General features: G+C 42.3%; 1 protein-coding gene across 2 annotated transcripts; it reads left to right on the top strand.

Moving 5' to 3' along the window:
• The first annotated feature begins 1,154 nt into the window (after positions 1–1,154).
• On the top strand, positions 1,155–18,867 carry sytl2b (synaptotagmin-like 2b). 2 transcript variants are annotated; one of them, XM_047595155.1, is made up of 20 exons: positions 1,275–1,420; positions 2,866–3,051; positions 4,268–4,431; positions 4,516–4,630; positions 5,397–5,445; positions 5,539–5,641; positions 5,736–6,174; positions 6,256–6,455; positions 7,838–10,216; positions 11,577–11,687; positions 11,770–11,820; positions 11,909–12,000; positions 12,096–12,226; positions 15,228–15,377; positions 15,722–15,824; positions 15,918–16,079; positions 16,234–16,318; positions 17,549–17,651; positions 17,751–17,956; positions 18,190–18,867. In XM_047595155.1, the coding sequence occupies exons 2-20, from the start codon at positions 2,951–2,953 to the stop codon at positions 18,336–18,338; spliced, it is 4,893 nt and encodes a 1,630-aa protein (XP_047451111.1). In that variant the 5' UTR covers positions 1,275–1,420; positions 2,866–2,950; the 3' UTR covers positions 18,339–18,867. The 2 variants fall into 2 exon arrangements, with proteins under 2 accessions (XP_047451110.1, XP_047451111.1); XM_047595154.1 differs by lacking the exons at positions 15,228–15,377; positions 15,722–15,824; positions 15,918–16,079; ... (2 more) ...; positions 17,751–17,956; positions 18,190–18,867 and having other exon boundaries at positions 1,155–1,313; positions 12,096–12,382.
• Position 18,868: the final 1 nt, after the last annotated feature.

The following is an 18,868-nucleotide window of genomic DNA, read 5'->3' as shown; positions in this document are numbered from 1 at the left end:
CCACTTTTAATTCCTCTAGTTTCTTGTTTTCTACATAATGATCACCTGTATTTAAGACAGGGACGATTCAGGCCTGGATGCTGAGGGGGAAGTGCTACTTATTCCACTCCGTCCTGCCCTCAGTCTTAAGATTCAAACCAGCAACTCTTATGACCTCCTCTCAGTGTTTTCAGGTCTCCTGATTAAATTAAATTACTCCTGAGGAGTGAGCAGCTGTAAGTCCACACAAGACCCAGGACACAATATTCATCTGAAGGATCTTAAGTGACTTACTTAAGTGTACCTGCATTCCAAGACGAAACTGCGATTAATCACGTTACAAGTCGTCCAGTTAAACCAATTGTCAAAGACTGACTGCGACGCTCCAGTCAGGTCTGGGCCTTAAAGACAATCGTTACAGGATGATTAAAGGAGGTGATAATGATGGAAAGTAATAATATTCCAGGCCAGCAGGGCGGTGTGGTTAGTACGTCCTCCCACCGTTGAAGACATGCTTCTTATGTTCATTGGTGGTTCTAAAAATGGCCGTAGGTGTGAGTGTGTTAGCACTGAGATGGACTGGAGACCTGTCCAGAGGGTAATGACAGCTGGGAGAGGCTCCAGCCCCCCCAGCGACCCTCCAGAGGACAAGCGGTTACAGAAAATAAATTAATGATATTCCATTGACCTGGTTTTAAAAGCTAAAATAAATAACAGAACAATAGCATAATTACTGGATTATTCAAGAAGACACAAATACAAGAAGAATTTACCAGCAGGTTAAGAGAATATCCCAAACTTTCTCTCTTTCTGCCCACGAGGCCGGGAGATAAAACTAAAGACGTTTCCTTAAAGTCACAGGATAAGAGTTTATTTTCTATAGTCTACTCTATACTCTAAATAATACAGAACAGACTGGAAAACAGGGAGCTTGTAACTGTCTGACATTCCTCCCCTGTTTGTTAGGATGTTCACACCCTTTTGTCAAACAGTCTGATCCGCGTCAACACGCGTGAACTGGGGACACCTGCTGGCCGCGGCCTGCATCTGCAGCCCAGACTGACCAGGACGCCCATCTTTACTCCTTATCATTTTGTTCAAATAAAACCTTGAAGACAACATGAAGCATCAAAAAAGAAGGGCAGCAGAGTAATAATAATAATAATAATGATAATAGTAATAATTATAATAATAATTAAGGATGCCTGCTCTTATCTTCATGCTGCCTCTCTCCCAGGTCCTCCCCATCCACCCTCAATGAGTCCGCCCCCTCTCCTCCGCTCATGTCCGGGGAGTCCAGCTCATCCAGCAGCAGCAGCTGACCTGCAGAGGAGGTAAACGCTTTCTTTTTTCCCCTGTACATTTTTTTTCTATTCACATCACCACAGCAAGATGGGAATTGCAGGAGCAGTTTGTGAAAAAGCTGTAGATGTCCAGTAAGGTAGGCAAATATTTATATAAATAAATAAATACTTTAGTTACTGAACATGAGGTGTGAGCTTTGAGCAATTAAGGTGAACTTAGAAGTGTTTCATTCACGTTCTTATAGTTTAAGGCATGTTTCTTTTCTAAATTTCGCTTTCAGGTGTGATGATAAAAAAAAGTTTGATAATAAAAAAGAACAAAAGGTATTCTTTGTGTTTATTCTCTCTTATCAGTAAAATAACTGCAGCTAAAGACACTGAACATTTCACAGTCAAGTATTACAGGGTTTAAAAGTGTTGGCAGCTAAATGCCTGTGTCAACAAACCCCGGCTAATATTGCAAGGGGAGAACATTTAATTACTTCACTGTGCAGAGAGAGAAGTGGGAACAAGTAGAAGTACCCTCGCAATTGAGTAAACTAACGCCTTGTGACTGGATTATTACTTGTTGCATCAGTGTGTAAGTGGGGTTTTATTGTCTCAGCTGGTAAATGTGTCCAGATGCAAAGATGAGAGAGAATAACTTGAAGAAGAATAACTTGACTGACGTTTAATTTTTGCTTTTTGTGTGTGTGTGATCCACTGGAAAATACCTCATCGTTTAAAATGTGTGAGAAAAAAAGTTTTTACACATTTATCTTTTGCTTTTAATGTAGAATCTTAATCTCAAAAGGTGATAAAAAAAAGACATGTTGTGCAGTAGAGGCATAAAGTAGTGTAACATATACATACACAGATCAGGCATAACATTATGACCACCTTCCTAATATTGTGTAGGTGTCTCTTGTGCCTTGTGACACATCAGAGAATGGACGTGGGCCTTCTGATGGTGTTCTGTGGTGTCTGGTAACAGGATGTTATTATTGGGGGTGTTTGGGTCCTATGGGTTGAAGGGAGGGGCCTCTGTGGATTATCACATAGGTATTTGATCAGTTTGGGATCTAGTAACTGTGGAGGCCAGGTAAATACCTTGTGCTAATCCTGCTGCCGTCAAGGAGTGTCATTCCTATGGGGGTGGGGGGTTTCTGATCTGGTCTAGGTGGGTGCTACATGTAACATTAGTAACATCCACATGAATGCCAGGACCTAAAGTTTCCCAGCAGAACACTACGTTATCACAAGACGGTGAATGTTATTAACCTCTACTGCCAGTGGTTCTAATGTTGTGGCTGATCAGAGCAGAATCTACAGAAGCTAATGGTTGTCACTTTACAATTGTAACTCCTTTGTGGAAAATCACTGGAACGGCTTCAAGTACTCGAGATGCTTCCTAAATTCATTACTTTTAATAAGTGGCCAGTTGTGTGGGACAAAAAAGCTTCGATTATTTGTTTCAGAAAAGTAATTGTTACTGACTGTCATGTGAATCTGGAGTGTTGGGAGTTTTTTTTTTTTTTTTTTTTAGCAAGGTCACTGTAAAACATGTGTGTGAATTTTTTTTTCCTCGTGATTCGTCCAACAGTGACAGCTTCTGTTGAACGTTTCCAAACCTGGGGGAAGAAGGAGCAGGAGGAGTAGCAGGAGGAGGAAGAGGAGGAGGAGGAACCATGATCGACCTGAGCCACCTGACGGAGGAGGAGCAGGGGGTGATAATGACGGTGCTGAGGAGGGACGCCGAGCTCAAGAAGGCCGAGGAGGAAAGAATCAGGTGGGATGTTTTTTTTTTCTCCTCTCAAGGTAATGTCGTGCTATCAAGTAATTTAATAAGTTCCTCCGAGTGTTTCCATCGGCATCCCCCGTGAGAGGAGATCTTTGTGGGACAGTCAAAGTAAACAAGACGTTCATATACTGTGTCGCTGTCCATAATAGAATAATGCGATAACGGCCTGGCCGGATACGGACACACGTTTCCATCGCGGAGAGGCCTCAATGCAATGTGAGATGAGCAATTAGATTAGAGTGGAGATGGTGGGACGGTCAGGAATAGAAACCCTCAGAGGCCTCGCTCATGAGAGACGCATCAGCTGTGATGAGCCTGATGGAGGTTCCTGTCTGGTTCAGGATGGGATAAAATAACATGTTTATGAAATTTTTCTTTGCTTGCACATTTAGGAAGCATCAGACATTCCTTACATTTCACATCCGAGCCACATAAGGGCAGATGGATTCTTCACCATCCTCCTAAACTCTTCGTAATCCCCCCACCACGCCACGCTGGAAGACATTTCATTTTCTAAAAGTCAAGAATGCCCCGAAACAATGCGCTTTTCATTGTGCGTTTAATGGAATTGGCCCGGGCCGGCTTCTTCATCAGCGGGAGGCTGAATGCTCGCTGTGTCCCGACCGGTCTGGTGTAAAAGGATTAAGCCAACCGCCTGTAATAATGTGCTACCCCTTTTTCACATGACCGCCGTCCGGAGGAAAGATGAGTCGGAGCGATCGTTCCGAGGAGCAGGAGTTTTATTTGTTCCTGCTGTGATTCAATTTTAGCTTCATTGAAATGTTTTTCAAATTCCTTTCTCAAGATTGATCATGAGCACGAAAGACTGTTTCATTATCCGAGGCGAATATCTGAACCTCTGGTGCACAAGATTTAAAAGAACTCCAACACAAACTTCGAGCAGATTGTTGCCCATTGCATAATTTCAAAAAACCTCCCCGGTGGTGGTTTGCGCCTCCTTTGTCTGCTCTTGGCTTCGTATTTCACCTCATATTTGGAGATCAGAGATGCTCAAACTGACTTAAAATGGTGTCAGGTTATTCATTCATCGCGGAGTAAGGCGAGCGTTGTCTTTTGTTTTTGTTGTTTTTGTGTCACTGCAAGTCATTCAGAGAGAAGTGCGTCTCAGCTAGGTGGGATCAACACAAAAGAACTGCAGAAAACATTTCCACTTGTCACATGTCTGTGTTTTCCCCCCGAGCAGGAAGCTGGAGAAAATACTGAACACTGAGTCGAGGCCGGACTTCAAGCTGAAATACCTGACGGGAGAGTGGTTTTACGAGGCCAAGTCCCGCAGACACACGGATAAGATCCACGGCTCGGAAATCATCCTGGCCTCCATGAAACAAGGCAAAGGGGCTAGTTTGGGTGGGTTTCCTCGTCCTTGAGGTCAGGGCAGAATTCCACGTAAAAAGTGAATTTATTTATTTACATCCGACCTCTCTGCTGCAGATGGCTCTCTGAGAATCGACAAATCCAGGACGACCACCAGCAGTCTAGGTCCGGATATCGTCCCTCCAGCGAAGCCTGCCAGATGTTTGGAGGCTCTACAGGCGCAGGAGACAAAGTACACATTTATTCACTGATTTTTTTTTTACTGATTCCCTATAACCCCTCATGTGAGAAGGCTCATAAATCTTGCCGGTCAGGCCGAGCCATGAAAATCAAACACGCTGTTTCAGATACCGGAGCAGTCGCTCCTCACCTTGTCTATCTATAGGCATAAATTTGTGTGTGTGTTCAGTGTGCGTGATGTCTTGTGACTCAGCCTGTGCAAACATAGGTGGTGCAGACTGGTCTGTTTCATAGCCAGGCGGCAGCCGCCGTGACACTCGGAGTATCGTTGGAACAATGAGGTCGACAGCTCAGCAAACTCCTGGTCCTCTTCCAATTCAATTCAATTTGTTCTGATTAGTCGTATTATTAACGCCTTAATTCTTTGACTTTGTTCAAGGGGCAAGCTACTCCAGTGAGTGTCACCGAAACAAAAGTAAAACACGCGGTTAAGTAACTCTGAGAACAGCTGAAACACATTCAACACACACCTGTTGCACAGTACAGTCAATATTTGTCTTGGTCGAGTTTTCTGGAGAAGCTGTAAAAGCCCTCTCAGCTGTTTGCAGTGCTGTGTTTATTGTAATATCTTGTGTGCTTTAAAGGCACTTGAATTACTCTAGTTTTATTTCATTCAGCCGCAAAAAAAAAAAAAAAAACGAAATAAAGACAACGTATCATGTCCATCTCACACGTTTTTAAACTTCTTTCATTGTGCAAGACTGTGACTCTGTCCCTTCTTCTAAATCCTCCCTTCTGAATTTTACCTTCATTCCCAGTGATGTGGAGAAGGAGAATCGAAATTCAGGCATCCGCTCTCCAAGAACGGTGAGAAAGGCATAAGTTTCAAAACAACCTTTTTTTTTTTTTTTTTACAGCTACAGTTATGTTAACCTTCTACTCTATTCATTTTCCTTCAAGCCGAGGCACAACCCTTTTAACCGCGCTTCCCTCATCGTTGTTGAGCCTCCCGACCATAATCGTGACTCGTCGTCGAGTCGGGAGCCAGAGTCGCTGGAGACAGGTTCGAACTTGAGTTTTGGTTAAATAAAAACTTTTAAGAAGGTTGTGAAATACAGGAATGTGACCATCTCGGATTTTTTCTGTCTTCCCCTCAGAGCCCATCTCACCACTGAAGAGTCACCCACCAGGTGATGCCGGTCAGATTTCAGGGGGCTCTCTCACATCAGAAGGCTCCTCTGTCGGTTTCAGGCCGGTTCCAAAGAAAAGGACGTTCCTCTCGAGACGCACCAGCACTCAGTCGGAACTCAGCGGCAGTGGGGTGGATGATAAGGTAGGGCCTGCGGGCGTTGTTCCTGCCCCACGGCGAAACCTCCAGCGGGGATCCAGCGGGAGCTCTAGCCAGTCCCTTCTGAAGAACCCAGATGAGACGGCACAGAAAAATGCGGTTACAGTGTCTAATCAGGTGTCTCAGTCTGCTCAGGCGTCCAGGTCCGCAAATGAAACGTCCACGCAGCTGCCGCGTGACCTGTCTCAGGTTTCCTCAAATTCAAGCCTGGAAAAGGAAAGACTGCCACCTTCCATGACAAGAGAAAGGTCAGGGGGCAACTTGAACTTAAAATCTTTAGTAAAACTCACTCATTCGTCCACTAAAACTCACGACCTGTGGAATTTCAGACCAGGCACGTACACCAAGAGCGACAAGAGGGAGACGCCTCAGAGGGTCGAGGAAAGAAATGACGATCAGAACCAAAGAGATCATGCAGGGTTGAACTTTGTCACCCCGTCTGCCAGCAGCATCCAGGACAAAGAAAACAGCAGCAGCGTGGGAACAGAGACGAGGCAGGAGGAGCTGAGTCTGCCTCAAAGCATTGTGGGTAAGTTCAGTAACAAGACACATCTATATTTAGTTACAGTATGTTTTTCGGTGTCAACTGAGACAGTGGCGTCTGGCATTCATGACATCTTCCTGTCATCTGGGATATTTTAAAGAAGTGTGCGGGTTTTACTGGTAAAAGCAAAATTTGAGAAGAGTCAAGAAAAAAAATAATTTTATTTTTCAGTTTGCGTTCAATGATAATCTTGTGTTTGCCTCAGTTAACTCCAGATAACTGGAGGTGAATTGAAAAGGCAAAAATAATTGGAAAGAAAATGTGATTGACTAATGTGCAAAACCTGGCATATTGAAATGAAAACAAGCTTTCAGGAAAAAAAGAATTCAATAACTTGATATTGCACTACTTTCATCTGTTTTTTCATAGTTGATGCATTAATATCCATATTTTACACAAAGATACCCGACAAATCACAGTTTTAACCACACAGCCAAGTGACAACCTCCGCAGCAGATAGATGAGGCCAATTCAGTCTCTCTAAAGGTCACTTGAGACCGGTTCCTAATGGGAGTTAGTCGGCATAGACTTCTAAGTTAAAATATCCAACTTTAAAACTGAGATAAACATGTTTACAGCCTGGTAAAAAAAAACACGGTTTTGCTCTGTATCACTTATTTCTCCACTTATGACGTCTACGTGTGGGTGAATTTCTGTATGTTACAATTGCAATCCTGATTACACTTATATCGGGGCTTGTATTTATGTAAAGTTATGTAAAGATCCAGGCTTAAAGTTGTGTAATTAAGGGTATGGCCCCAACTTTATGTCCTTTCTTTGAAATTAGTCAGAACCTTGACAGTCACTGAAAAGATGGCGATGGCCGGCGTCACAACACTGAGCTTCAAAACTGCTCTTCATGAAACACATGTTACATGTACACGTTACAGAGGGTTCATCTAACTTTATATACAGTCATTGCCAAGAGCCTAGAGCCATGATAATGACTCTATGAGGCTTTACTGACAGTGAGTACAAACAGTCTGATGTGCAGTAAGTATCATGTTTACATATGTTATCATCTAAGCAAAATTTGACCTCATGATGAATAAAACACCCAGCTATCACCAAAGTGTGTGAGGGTTAATCTTCTGTGAACCTGTAAAGTTTCATTGCAAGTGTTAAAACTAAACAAGTGAGCAACACAGCGCGAAAAAAGCCCCAGTTTGTCTGACTTGTTTTCAGTGAGCAAAAATCTACCACAAAGGAACAGTTGTGACGGTATATTAAATTACTGCCGCGGTTTGTCTGTGAGGTCCGACTGTCGCGTTGTGTTTTGAACTCAAAATAGACGACTGGGAGATAAGCACAGCTTCCTGACGTAGCTCTCCAATTATTTAATTCTCTCGTCACATCTATCTTCTCAGATCCAGATCCTCCCATCTCTTATGATCTGAAGTTGATTGATAAGTCTGATCAGCAAGGCCAGAAGTCAAACCAGACGCACGCCTTCAAACTGTCCACTCAGACCGCCAGTCCGACTGGGGAGGAGGAGGACTCCATTGCGAAGGTGCTGGACTGGTTCAGCCGCAGCACGGACAGCAGCGAATGGCTCAATGCAGAGGACGACGCAGAACAGAGCAATGAAAAACGTGAAGAAGTCGGCAAACTAAGAGGGGAAGATTCACCAGCCAAAGACGGTGGGGGTGTCGTAAGTGGCAGAAAGAAGGACACGTGTGAAAAAAAGAGGAGCCATATAGAGTTGAGGCTTGCAGACAGAACCGACAGCAAGGAGATAATTGAATCACAAAAGGAAGTGAAGACAGATAGCAGAGAAAGAATCCACTCACAAGACAACGTTGACGAAAGTCAGCCACCTAAGATCTCTCATCTCAAGTCGTTCTGGGAGAAAAGCAACACAGGCCCTAAAATACTTATCAGCAAATCAGTCTCTCCCGGCGACAAAGGACAGAAACCTGTCCAGGTCTCAGCCGAGCCCGAGGTATCATCTGCTCCTGTAATATACAGCGGGAAGGGGATTCAGGATAGACACAGCTCAAATCAGAGCGATGAAAGAGAGCAGCTGTTGGTCATCAGTCCACATGCGGACATGGGAAATGCCGTTCACATAGAAAGTCTGGTCATTAGTTCAACTCCAAAGAACAATAACAACTCGACGCACAACACTGATTATTTAAAGTTGACGCCAAGAGAAGCCGAGAGAAGAGGTTCAGACGCTGAGGTTTTATCCACGACCAGACTCAGTCCTTCGAGGACGGCCTTTGGCCTAGAGGCTCAGAGCGTCTCTTTAGTCAAACCACAACCCGACAACATTTTTGATTCAAGAGAACCCATACAACAAGAAGAGCTGGTACTGACGGTTCCTGAGCCCTTTACGGACTACAAGCATGGTGGCAGTGACTTGCAACTCACCCCTAAAGCAGCATTTTCCAGAGGCTCAAGTGAAGACGTGAAGAGGAGGAACAGTGAGGACAAAGGTGTGCATTCTCATAAAAGAATCGACGATACCGCCAGTAAAGACAGAATTAACAGTCCTCGCTTAAACAGGCAAGGGTTACCGCATCAAGAAAGCACAGCAGAGAAGATAAAGCAGCTCAAATCTTTCTGGGAGCAGGAGAGGAACAAACCAATGTTTTACCCCGGTAAACCTAAACCCCTTGGAGACGGAAAAGTCGGCCGTGGAGCCACTCAGGCGAAACTGAATAAAAGATTCACAAAGTCGGAGTACGACCTGAGGTCAGTAGGAAATGAATCCGGCAGCGATGGGGAAGATAAAAATCACCCGAACTTCACTATCCTCCCACTGAATCAGAGACTAGACAAGGTGGCCCCGAGCCTTGGCACGAGCCGGACGCAGTTCAACACGCTGCGGGAGTTTTGGGACGAGGCGACGTCCGACTACAAGGGATCGTTTTCGCTCGACAAACCCAAAAGCCCCAAAAGCCCCAAAAGGAAAGAGGCATCTTCATCTCAGGAGCTAAAGGTCGGTGAGCCGGAGATTTACCGCTTATCCGTCGAGAAAACAAGGCCGCCCGTCATTAAATCATCTCCCCCTCCTCAGAATCGATCAAAGTCACCACATGACAGACAGACGGGCTCCGGGTCAAGGGCAGGGAGCGACAGCAAAAACAGCCTGTCGAATTATCTGTCAGTGGAGTCGGGGCAGCAGAGAATGTCCAGAAGGAGCTCCAAAGACGCCAGCCGAGAAGAGAAATCCACAAAACCGCAAAGTCCGGGAAAAGAGATCCGCTCTCCGAAGCACAGAAGAGACAGCTTCAGCACCTCGAGCAGTCGCGGGGGTTCTTTGCGTCGCGCCACTAGCATGTTCTCTCTGAGCGCTCCTGATGACAAAGAGCCGATCCAGCTCAAAATGGATGTAAGCCCCGTCCACTCTCAGAGCAGAAAGCAAAGGCACAGCATTGACAAGGGCTCCTTGTCCCGAAGAGCATCAGAGGACACGGAGACTCTGGCTCCTCGCGCACGAGCATTTGTTCCCAGAGACTACCGCCATTACCTGGGGATGACGGACAAGACCAGCGTCCACACCTCGCTCGCACCGACTGTGAAGACCGAGGAGCCGGAGGGGAAGTCTGGGTATGAGCTGGACGTGAGTGGACCAGTGAGGGCCAGCACGCCAGTGAGCTCTGAAGACCGCCACATCAGGAGGACCAGCAAGATGTCTCAGCGCCCCCTGTGGCCAAATTACAGCAGTTCAGACACCGGGCAGGAGTCCTCTGTGAGCAGCACATCAGAAACCTGGTCCAACACGAGGAACAGTTCAAACCGTGAGCACCAACTCTTAGTTTTACTGCATAATAGAAACGTGTTTTTTAGGTTCAGATGCAACTTAGCGCATGTCAACATGCTCTCACCTTAGCCAGCTAATATTTAAACACCTGCTATTCTTAGAAGTACAGTGTCTTTTAGTACTTTAAATGATATTGATAATAATAAACTAACTTTATATAGTATTTTTCAGGTTATGATATAAAAATGTAGCAACGAAAACTTACAAAACGGCAAAATCTTTGTCAGGCTAAAAAAAAAAAAAACATCTGGGAATATGCACATTCCTTTAGGACCTACTTCATCCTGTAAACTTTTAGTAAAAAAGACCTAAGTAAATAAATAAAAAAATAAAAAAATGTTAGAAAACTATAATAAAAAATATATTATGTCATAAAAAAAAGATTTCAGACATAGAAATATTATTATTTTAGTAGAAAACCTTCTGCAAAGATTATTCTCAGTTCGTGAAGTTTGACTAAACAAACTCAACAAAAACCAAAAAAAGTCAAGAATAAATTCAGGTCGGTCTTTTGCGCAGTGCATACTGATGAGAAATATTTTATATTTCTGTTATCTGACATCTCACACATATTTCTCTCACAGTGTATTTTTATGAAGTATTTGTATCTCCTGCTGTTTGCAGTCTCTGGGACGGTTCATTGTCACCATCCAGCAGTTTCCTTGACTTCATGTCCGTGTCGGTTTATCTCTGTTGGCAGAAGCAAATCTCTGTAAACAGCACGTGTACCTGCAGTCAGCTGCCCATGTTTAGCTTGTGGGCTGGACAATACATAGCTCTACAATAACTTTATTGTATGGCTGGAGCACTGTCGTGTCAGCTGTATATAGTATAACAGCCAGAAACAGTGAGAAAAAATGAACAGGCCGTGTGCTGCAGTGTTGTTTGGTTATTTTAACATTTTATGTCAGAAAATATGGTTAGGTTAGTGAAATAGCATCATAAATTATAAACAAATAACATACACTACATATATGTATATATGCAAGAATTAATCTTTCACTTCATTCTGGCTGCATATTGCATCTACATATATAGCATATATATTAATAACTTATTTAACAAAAACATTTTTTTTTCATTCATGTGTATAGACTACAAGTAGAGCTGCAGTGATGCAAAATGAATGCTTTAATTTTTCAGCAAAAAAGCTGAATTTGCTGATTCCTGATTCTCAAATAAGAGATTTTGTAACGTAGCTGATTAGACAAATATAGAATTATTATTATTACGTCATATAGACCATATAGATAGATTCTTGCATTTAAAAAAAAATTACTCTGCATTGCATTTTTTTTTTTTTTTTTTTTTTTTTTTTTTTTTGCTCCAATATGCAGGTGAAAATGATGACGACGACCAAAATCCTGTGAGGAAAGCACTCCGGCGGGCAGAAGTGCGGCCTAAAAATCTGGCTAAAAGCATGGAGGACATCACGGCATCCTTACCTCGTGAGCATGTCCTCTGGTCTAAATGTTCCCTCTGTTGAGAATAATTTAGTTTGACTCGTTCATTTGGATTGTTTTCACACAGGTCAGGAGCGAAGACAAGACCCAACTGTTGAACTCAGACGCATTAGTGATGGTACAAACTTTATTACCTTTTTTTCTTAATGGATACGTGTGCAGGCGCGCTGGTAGCGAGTCAAGATTTCTATGCTTTGCTTCTTTAGTTTCCTCCATCTCGCCATCCTCGTCCTTATTCTCGGACCCGGACCACCTGAAGAAGATGAGCAAATCTGTTCCTTCGTTCTTGCAGAAGGAGGTAAAACTACTCCTGCACCTTTTAGTCCAGTTGGACACAGTCTGCTCTGCATCCCCCTATCACTGCTTCTTCTACGCCTGCTGTCTGCATTTCAGGACGCTGACACTGACTCCACCAGCGAGGATACGTACCCCGTAGGAAGGCGAAAGATGGGCAGTTCAGTGTCTAACATCACCAGCTCTTCCGGCATGGCGTCTGTGTCGTCTGTATGTTCACACCCAACAGCATGTAACGCTTCTGCATGAGCACGTCTCCCATTCATGGGCAGCTCTCTTAACCTGCATGTTGGCTTCATGTTTCAACCAGTGACTGTCAGAGATTAACCTTTCTCGCTGCAGGGATTTAACAAAGAAGGAAAATTAAATGGTTCCATCCGTCTTAGTATACGTCCACCTGTATTTTTTCTACGGAGTAAAGGGAGGTCTGCTGTAAGATAATGGAGAATATATCAGAAGGAATTTTTATTCAGGTTCAGGGGGGTGATGTCAACCTTTGATAGTCTTTTGATTCGGAAAATAGCTCATAATAACCATGCAAGCACTGGATCTGATTGTTTCTCTTTGGTTGGAATCGATACATTTTTTGTGAGCATTTTTGCCCAACAAAAAGAAGACAATTTTATTCACAAAACTCATTTTAAAATTCAACAGAACAAGCCTAATAGCAAAACTCAGTGCGTTTACATGCAGGGTTTAATGGAGCTATGCTCAAAATTCGACTTTCTCACTACAGTCCTTGTCCCAGTTTACATGCAGCGCAAGAAAATCGAATAACTGTTCTCCTCCACCACACTAGGTGGCGATAAGTGTACCACGTTTATACGGCCCGATTTCCGGGTTGACCTTTTACGCAATATAATAAACTAGAGTCGTTCATGCGGCGGACCGGCATTTCAAACAACAACCAGACGGATAATAGTACATTTTTTAATCTTGTACGTAATGTTCGTGCTACTTCTGATGCAGGTAAGATCCGCACTAACCCTCAGACGGCTCCGTTTCTCTTCTTCGTCTTCTACGACCGGCTTTCTTGGACGTTTTTGTTCTGGGGTCACACGCCAGCGCAGCGGTCGTGGAGCATGCGCACACGCATTATCCGATTGAAAAGTCCGATTCAATCGCATTATCTGGGTGTCTCAATCGAATAATGAGAACTCTGATTTTAATCGGATTAACGTGTTTACATGCATTTAAATTCTCCTGTTATAGTCCGATTAAGGCAATAATTCGTTCTTTACTTGATTACAAGTAACTAAGTTAGATTACAAGTTCATTTATTAGTTACGTTTAGCTTGAGTGGTCCTCATGCTGAGAACGTGACGTCACTCCCAGAGACAAAAATATAAAATGGGCGAAATTGTAACGCATAGTAAATTGAATAAGTAACTTTAATCTGATTACTTGTTTGGAAATATGCGTTAGATTACTCGTTACTGGAGAAAAGTTAGGGTAACACGATACTGGCATCACTGTTTACAATATGGGCTAAAAATATAATGGGCTAAAAATTGTGTTTTTTTTTCTTTTACGAAAACTGCCAAATATGACTTCCACAATTATGCTATTAGGCTTTAACGAATTTATGTTTACCACAAGAGGGGCAAACATGTTGCCAAAGAATATACTTATACCAACCACAAAGAAGCAATCAGCTCAAGTGTATGCGTGTTTGTATTTTATCATAATCTAATCTAATATTTTTTGACTCAGAATATTATCAGTGCTTTACACCACCCCTCATTGATTTGCTCTGATTGGTCTCATGAGGTATTTTTTATTCTGGGTGGTCTGTTATTCAGATTACTTGTAGAATGTGGATGTACGTGTAAACACAGCAAAGTGTTTCAATCAATCAAACACATCTTATGACTGGCTCAGTTTAGCTTCCAGTCAACAAAACATCCATGTTAGCGATTATCCACATGATCAGGAATTTTCCAGAAAAAGCTCTGCAACGCTTCTGTACAACATCAGATCAGGGAAGTTAGTCAAGTAAGTGTTGATGCACAAGAATTCAGATAGAAAGCACTTTTAGTAAACTATAACTATAAATGCATGTTTTGATTTGGCCACTATCAATGAGCCAGACACATTATCAGAAATCTAAAGTTGAGATAATACTTTAAATTTGAATACTAGCTAGTTGATTTGACAAATGTACATCTGGCTAACCACCTCAAGTTTTTTTTCAAGCGTAGTGCACAACAACTTTCTGAAGCTTTTCGATGGGACTAACCAGGACAAGGATTATGAACTAAACAATCAGTAACACTTATTAAAAGAGTACTCCACTGTACTGACATAACACTGTCTGAACCATAGACAGCATAAAGATAGAGGGTAGAACAGCGCCTCAAAAGTGAAGCCAAAGCAAGTAGAGCTCCCCCTGGTGGCTAGCTGCAGTATAGGCCTCCTCCATGTTAGTGGACGGGAGGTGGGCCAAACTAAAACGCAAAAGTACACATCAAATACATTTTTTTTTTTTCAAGGGTGATTTCTGTCATTTTAGGTAGTTAATATAATATTGATGTAAGTTCAAGTGTCAGTTGTTTGGATATGTTTAGTTTTAGTTTGTTATTTTACCATATAGAAACAGGATGTGACTTAATGACTACCAGTTGCCATGCCAAATAAGTACAGTGGACAATGTCAAACTCATTTTGATAGCATGATATCATAATAACCTATAAATAACGACAGTGTCAGATTTTTCCCTTTGTTTTATTTCAGAGAAGTACATTATGTAAATGTTTATGTTTAATGAACTATCCTTTTAAAAAGTATTTTATTAACAACGTGAAATTTCATAAGAAAAATAAGTGCACTTTTGGCACATTGCTGCCATCTGCTGTTTAGTTCTTGGTCTCAGTTGTTGTGTTGTGTCCACGACTGTGACTAGATCAGTTTCAAAGATGCGCCACATTCATCGAAAAATTGCTCCTAATTTTCATACTTTGCAAATTCATCTTGAGATCCCAGGTAGGTTGGACCTGTATGCCTGGGAAAATAGTGCCAGGTTGACCAAAGAAAGGAAAATATGAAATGTCCATTTCACTTTCAATATCATCTTACCCAATCCAATTTGTGTGACCTGTCATCAAAAATCTAGTAATTATCCAAGTCAATGCAAACATTTGTCCACCTGCTTATTGCCACATCAATTGATGCTGCTTCATCAAGATCTAGTTGATTAGTCATGTGATGTTGTATTCTCCCACATAATATGACCATGTACAGCGGGGACTTTGGGAGCGTGGAGGTTCAGGGACATATCCAGTTCTCCATCAACTACATTCAGAAACTCAGGGAGTTTCACATCTTTGTGGCCTTGTGCCAAGACCTGGCAGCGGTCGACCCGAAGAGGGGCCGCTCAGACCCGTGAGTGTTCAGCCTGATGCTTTAATGTCAGCAAACACAGAATTATTTCTGTTATTATCTATTTTATTCACTAACCACCAACAAAACTCAAGCACCTGCTCAGAAGATGGAGGTCACAAACTGAGATAATACTGTATGTTTACATGCCACTGCATTTTTCTGGGGTAAGCGCCAGGTAGCATGTTGAAACTGGGATAATAATTATGTTTAAATGCACAACAGGCAACTGTAATATATCAAAAAATCAAACATGATTGGTATGTCCACTAAAAGCCAATATAATGTGCTTTTGTCCTCTAACTGACAACTTCTACGTAAACTGTTCTAATTATTGTCTCATTAAGGTATGTCAAAAGTTACCTGGTTCCTGACAAAGCCAACCTTGGAAAGAGGAAAACATCTGTAAAAAAGAAGACGCTAAATCCGACTTTCAACGAGATCCTCAGAGTAAGATCACACACTCTCTCTAACACTTTCCCACAGTGGTAACGCGTTCTTGGCAAACAAACAAAAGCAGCTCACCCTTATCTCTTCTCACAGTATCGTGTTCGCATGGAATATCTTCGCACCCAGACGCTCATTCTCTCCGTTTGGCATCACGACACCTTTGGCAGGAACAGTTTCCTGGGCGAGGTAGACGTGGATCTCTCCAAGTGGGACTTCGACCACACCCAAATGAATCACTTAGCCCTGAAAGCCAGGGTAAGAAGCACACACATGCACACAAAGGCTGCTTTATCTGCAGCTGTTGTTTTCTCATCAAACTTGTTAAGCAATATGGCCTTCCGACTTATTCATATTTGAGCTTCTTATGTCATATTGTGAATTCTTTCAAATTAAGTCTTGTCTGTTTCAGACAATACCCGCTCTGGATCTATCTAATGGGCGAGGAGAGATGAGACTGGCCGTACGTTTCCTACCACAGATCACCCACAGCGAAGGTCCGCACACAACCCTGCTGTACTTCTTTTTTATATATTATTTTAAAAGATCTTGCATTTTGATACAGATTTTTAGTTCGAGAAATTCAGCATGCACCAAGCATGGTAATATTTTAATTTGGTAATTTTTAATTATGACTTTTTTGTGATCTGCAGCTTCTTTTTTTCCACCTCTTGACCCTTAAGAAAAAGTTTGTAAAGATGTTAGGGTGCAAAGCCGAGACGGTCAAATCATTGCATCAAGCGTTAATGTGTTTGTCAGTAATGGTGGGGCAGTAACGAGGCTCTATATTGTTTTAACGATATATGATTTGTTATCAGTCCAAATTTGAACTGAAACTGTCCAAAACTATACAAAAAGATATAGTGGGATGAAGCAGCAAAGTAGCAGAGACATCATAACCATTGACAGTAAATTAGAGGAAAACAGAGTTTGCTTATGCCGTGTGAATGCGCTACACAAAACACAGATTCACTTCTGAATCACATGATGTCCCCGGGTGAAACTAATCCTAGTGCAAATTAGGCTACAGTCATTTTAAATAAACGTCAGTGATATGAAACAACAAAGTGATGTCCGACTCTTCCAACTCAAACCTGGTCTTAAATTTTCTCAACGCTCCAGTGGCGCAGTAAAGCGTCCACTAATCGTACGTTTGTTTAATCAGTTCACGTTTAAAGGACGACAAGCAAACTCAGCAGCAATCTAGCAGGCCACGCTTAAACTTAGCGTGTAGAGAACCGGGAACAGAAGACGTAGTGATGTTCATGAAAATAAAAATATTAATAGTACTAAAATCTAAATAACAAACTAATTTTAAATATGTAATGACACAATCATAAAGATATCCTCGAGGAACTTGGCTAACGGTACTAAGCTAGCCTGATAATGCTATCTTTAGCAGGAGTTTAGCTGATTTTAAGTAGATTTAGCTGTTTTCTAGCTAGATGTCTTCATTAAATGTAAGTGCCACAATAGGTTCAACACAACTTATTAAATCAATACACAGTATTTACTACCCAGGCATAAAAACAAATCCCAAAGTTCAGTAATTAAACAGACCAAGTGTTCTTTTACTGTGGTGTGACTTCGTTTTGTGCTTGTTATGAGCGAACTCACACATTTCTATTTAATTTTACAGTTAATTGGATGATAATCAGAAGGTCAGATTGAGATTTGAGGTACATAATGTCACGTTCATAAACACTTTGTGTGTCGTTCCTTTAAAGGCATATCTAAAGATGGCCCCAACACCGGAGAGATCCATATTTGGGTGAAAGATTGCAAGAACCTTCCTCTAATCAGGGCCACCATCGACCCGTATGTTAAGTGGTACGTACAGATGCCAGTAAAGTCTCAGTGAAGGTTACGTTTCCTGTATGTGTTCTGCTGTGTCAACCAACACGTTTCCTCTTCCCCCCTCGTCTCAAGCTTTGTGCTGCCAGACACGAGCAGGAAAAGTCGCCAGAAGACTCGAGTGCTGCGGAGGACGGTGGATCCGGTGTTTAACCACACGATGGTTTATGACGGCATCCGAGAGGCTGATCTTACAGAGGCCTGCGTGGAGCTCACCGTGTGGGACCGAGACAGGCTCGCGAGCAGCCTGCTGGGAGGCCTTAGGCTCGGAGCTGGCACAGGTACCGGTGGAAGAACTCGTATAAGATGTCAAAACACACAAACAATGTCAGCTTGAGCACCACATGGTGTCAGGCATGCAACACTAAAACACAGTAACTAGGTCTTCTCACAATCGGATGGCCTAGTTTTTAGGCAGAAAAAGCCAAAAAACGTGTGAATGGCCAACTGATAATGAAAAGAAGCAGGTGAATGGAAGTGTTTTCAGTGCTTGTGTTTGGCTGTGTCTCTGCAGGCAGGAGTTACGGAGCGTTGGTCGACTGGATGGACTCAGGCCCTTATGAGGTGGCGCTGTGGGAGCGCATGCTAGCCTCCCCGAACGAATGGGTGGAGGACGTACTCCCACTGAGGATGCTGAACTCTGCAAAAACTGCTTTCAAATAAACTGACTCGAGACAATACGAATATATCTTATGTAAGTAAAACATAGTAAATTATTGTATTAAAGATTCAGTGCATTGATTTAAGTTCAGTCAGGAGAAGATGAATCTTGCGGCGCCTCAGTGAAAATGTGGCACTGTGAACACTTAAGGGTCTCAGTTGGGATTAAAAGACATTATTTTATCAATGTCAACAGATTAATGTTGTGAAAAAAAATGTTTCATCACATCTAGGCCTTTGTGTAGACTTAGTCTTTGCCAAACAATACCAGGACAATGGGTATTTTTTCTTGCACTGGATCTTTGATACACTCACAGCAGGATACTACACCATATCTATGTTATGTCACCTCAAGCTGTCATTATAGCAACTGAACATTCTGAAGTGTCCTTTTCAGACTAAGCCTTATTTTGACAGTATTGTTATGAATCTAATTGAATTTGACAAAAAATCTTACATGTGATGTAGACTCTTGCACTTAATGATATTAACCACAAGTGGGATTAAATACATTAAATGTTGAAGATGTTGAT

Source organism: Mugil cephalus, chromosome 9 (genome assembly GCF_022458985.1).
Source record: "Mugil cephalus isolate CIBA_MC_2020 chromosome 9, CIBA_Mcephalus_1.1, whole genome shotgun sequence".
NCBI classification, from domain to species: domain Eukaryota; kingdom Metazoa; phylum Chordata; class Actinopteri; order Mugiliformes; family Mugilidae; genus Mugil; species Mugil cephalus.
The sequence above is the reverse complement of the archived record's forward strand: the minus strand, read 5'-3'. Positions and strand labels throughout refer to the sequence as shown.